Genomic DNA, 2,954 nt, shown 5'->3' with positions numbered 1-2,954 from the left:
AACTTCCCAGAATACTGAGTGCCCTGTTGGTTACAGTGTTTACTTCCTTTTCAATTAGATTTTTTTTATATATTTATTTGTGAAAAATGCTTTGTCTTCTGAAATATAAGTATGTTTATTTTACACAATTATTTTTAATCCATTTTCAAATGATTTCAAATTTCTTAAATATTAATTAAAATAAATAAAATTATATCTTATATCGGCCATCGGCCTCCCTGCTTTCCAAGATATCCGCATTGGCTGTCAAAAAACCCATATCGGTCGACCACTAGTTTAGATGCTTGCTTGCATTTATTTTTGTTTGTTTTACTTGTTTGTCTTAGATGTTTGCTTGCATTTGTTCACTTTTAGGATGTTTGTTTGCTTTAGTTTTAAATGTTTTTTTTTTTTGCTTTTGTTTTAGGTGTTTGTTTGCATTCGTATTTGTTTGTTTTGCATGTTTGCTTGCTTTTGTTTTGAATTTAAGATATTTGTTTATTTAAGATGTTTGTTTGCTCTAGTTTGTTATATTTTAGATGTATGTTTGTTTGCTTTTGTTTGTTTCAAATGTTTGTGTGATTTGTTTAGTTTTAGATTTAGGATGTTTTTGTTTGTTAGTTTGTTTTAGATGTTTTTTTTGTGTATTTAGATATTTGTTTTAGATGTTTGTAGTGAGAACTATTAAAACTATTTAAACATTAGTAATTATTACCGTATTGGCCCGAATATAAGACGACCCTGATTATAAGACGACCCCCCTTTTTCCAGATGTACCTTTTGGAAAAAGTCTTTTTAAAAACCAAATCTTGTTTTTTCTCAGTAAAACACATTTTGCCTTCAATTATTTTCATATTGCATATTTTTCCTATTTTAATTTTAGTTTTGAAAATATGGTAAAAACTGGTAAAATGTACCAACAATCTCATTTAAAAAATATACACTTTTTGATAAACCATTAAAAAAAAAAAAACAGGTAGCCCATCTGAATTAGGACATTTAGGCTATCCATCTAATAGTAGCCTACCAATATCTTATTAACAGTAGAAGTTAAATCTTACTGTAGTCTTCAAATCTGGGTACTGTCTTACGTTTTAAAATCACAAAGGGAGTTTGGTCCCATCAGGCTAACGTGACAGTCACAAAAAATATGCACTTTTTGATATACCATAAAAAAAAAAAAATAATAAAAAACAGGTAGCCCATCTGAATTAGGACATTTAGGCTATCCATCTAATAGTAGCCTACCAAAATCTTATTAACAGTCGAAGTTAAATCTTACTGTAGTCTTCAGATCTGGGTACTGTCTTACGTTTTAAAATCACAAAGTGAGTTTGGTTCCATCAGGCTAACTTGACAGTCACGACTCATGCAGCTGTAATGTTTTCTTTTTCTTTTGTTTTTACTGGCGATCTTTCCAACACGCATTACATTACGTATTTCATGGCACACTCGTTTTATGCGTATTTGGCGCCACCTATTGTTGTGGGTGTATTATTGACATGTCAAAGTCTAGACCCTGAATATAAGACGACCGCGTTTTTTCAGATGTATTTCCAAGAAAAAAACATCGTCTTATATTCGGGTCAATACGGTAATAAATTTTATTTATTTATTTATTTATTTTTTAATAAAATAATGTTTGTTTGTTTTTTTTTTGCCTGTCCAGAGATCGACATTTAAATTAAACGTTACAATTTTGGCGTATTGAATTGATTCAGTTCAGTTTATTGTTGTTATGACTCGACTTTCTGCCATTACAAAAAAATGGGACATTCCAGCGTAGCAGGAAGCTCATATTTTGTATTGCTTGTGGAAAGTGACTGAAATGTGTTTTTTTTTTCATAAAAAAAGTTTAATTAATATCATTATTATTTTATTTTCATTTGTTAAATTTACTTGCATTTGTGTCCAGGGCCATGAAAAGGAGGCACTACAGTTAATGGCGACTTACCTGCCCAAAGACACCTCACCTGGATCAGCCTATCAGGAAGGAGGAGGGCTATATGCCCTTGGGCTGATCCATGCTAATCATGGAGGCGATATCATCGACTACCTTCTGAGCCAGCTAAAGAATGCCAGTAATGATGTACGTGCATAATCACGTTCAAATATAGTTTCACTGCACTGCAACTCCAAAAAGCAGGAATAATTCTTTATATTCTTTCTATTTTTTCGTCCAGATTGTTCGTCATGGTGGCGCTCTGGGTCTCGGGTTAGCTGCCCTGGGCACTGCTCGCCAAGATGTCTACGATCTGCTCAAATCAAACCTCTATCAAGATGATGCAGTAACAGGCATGTTCAGCATCTTATACGTAATTTATTGTCATCTGATTTTGGCACCTTTAGTTAATCTTTATCAGTAGTTTTCATGAAAGCAAGCATCACTGTTACTATTGGTCGAATTTTGGGCATCCACCCAGAACACTTTATCATCATGACAATCAGTCTGTAATTCTAGGTTCAGCTCACTGTCATCTTGTTGATTGGTGTTGTCACAGGAGAGGCGGCTGGTCTTGCTCTAGGGCTGGTGATGTTGGGCTCAAAGTCAGCCCAGGCCATTGAGGACATGGTGGGCTACGCTCAAGAGACCCAGCATGAAAAGATCCTGCGTGGACTGGCTGTCGGCATCGCCATGGTAATGTACGGAAGGATGGAAGAGGCCGATGCTCTAATTGAGAGTCTATGTAGAGATAAGGTGAGCACTGAGTTAATTTTTTTAAATATGCTGATTTATTATTAGAATTATCAATGTTGGCAACAGCCAAATATTTTTTTGGAAACTGCGATACTTTTTATAGGATTATTCGATGAATAAAAAGTTTAAAAGAACAGCATTTATTCAAAATATAAATCTTTTCTAACAATATAAATCTATCACTTCTTAACAATTTAACACATCCTTGCTGAATAAAAGTTTTAATTTCTTTCAAAAAAAGAAAGAATAAAAATGTACTGACCCCAAACTTTTGAAC

At 33.4% G+C, this 2,954-nt stretch overlaps 1 protein-coding gene across 1 annotated transcript in view; it reads left to right on the top strand.

Annotated features, from left to right (window-relative positions):
* psmd1 (proteasome 26S subunit, non-ATPase 1) overlaps nucleotides 1-2,954 on the top strand; it is a 52,121-nt gene that overhangs the window by 9,647 nt on the left and 39,520 nt on the right. Inside the window, exons 12-14 of the mRNA XM_016528568.1 lie at nucleotides 1,895-2,068; nucleotides 2,163-2,274; nucleotides 2,481-2,677. Of these exons, the coding sequence (XP_016384054.1) occupies nucleotides 1,895-2,068; nucleotides 2,163-2,274; nucleotides 2,481-2,677 (483 nt within the window). The remainder of the gene's footprint in view (nucleotides 1-1,894; nucleotides 2,069-2,162; nucleotides 2,275-2,480; nucleotides 2,678-2,954) is intronic.

This window comes from Sinocyclocheilus rhinocerous, unplaced genomic scaffold (assembly GCF_001515625.1).
Source record: "Sinocyclocheilus rhinocerous isolate Xijiao unplaced genomic scaffold, SAMN03320098_v1.1 scaffold5898, whole genome shotgun sequence".
Classification (NCBI taxonomy): domain Eukaryota; kingdom Metazoa; phylum Chordata; class Actinopteri; order Cypriniformes; family Cyprinidae; genus Sinocyclocheilus; species Sinocyclocheilus rhinocerous.
Note: the sequence above shows the minus strand (reverse complement) of the source record. Positions and strands in the feature narration are given on the sequence as shown.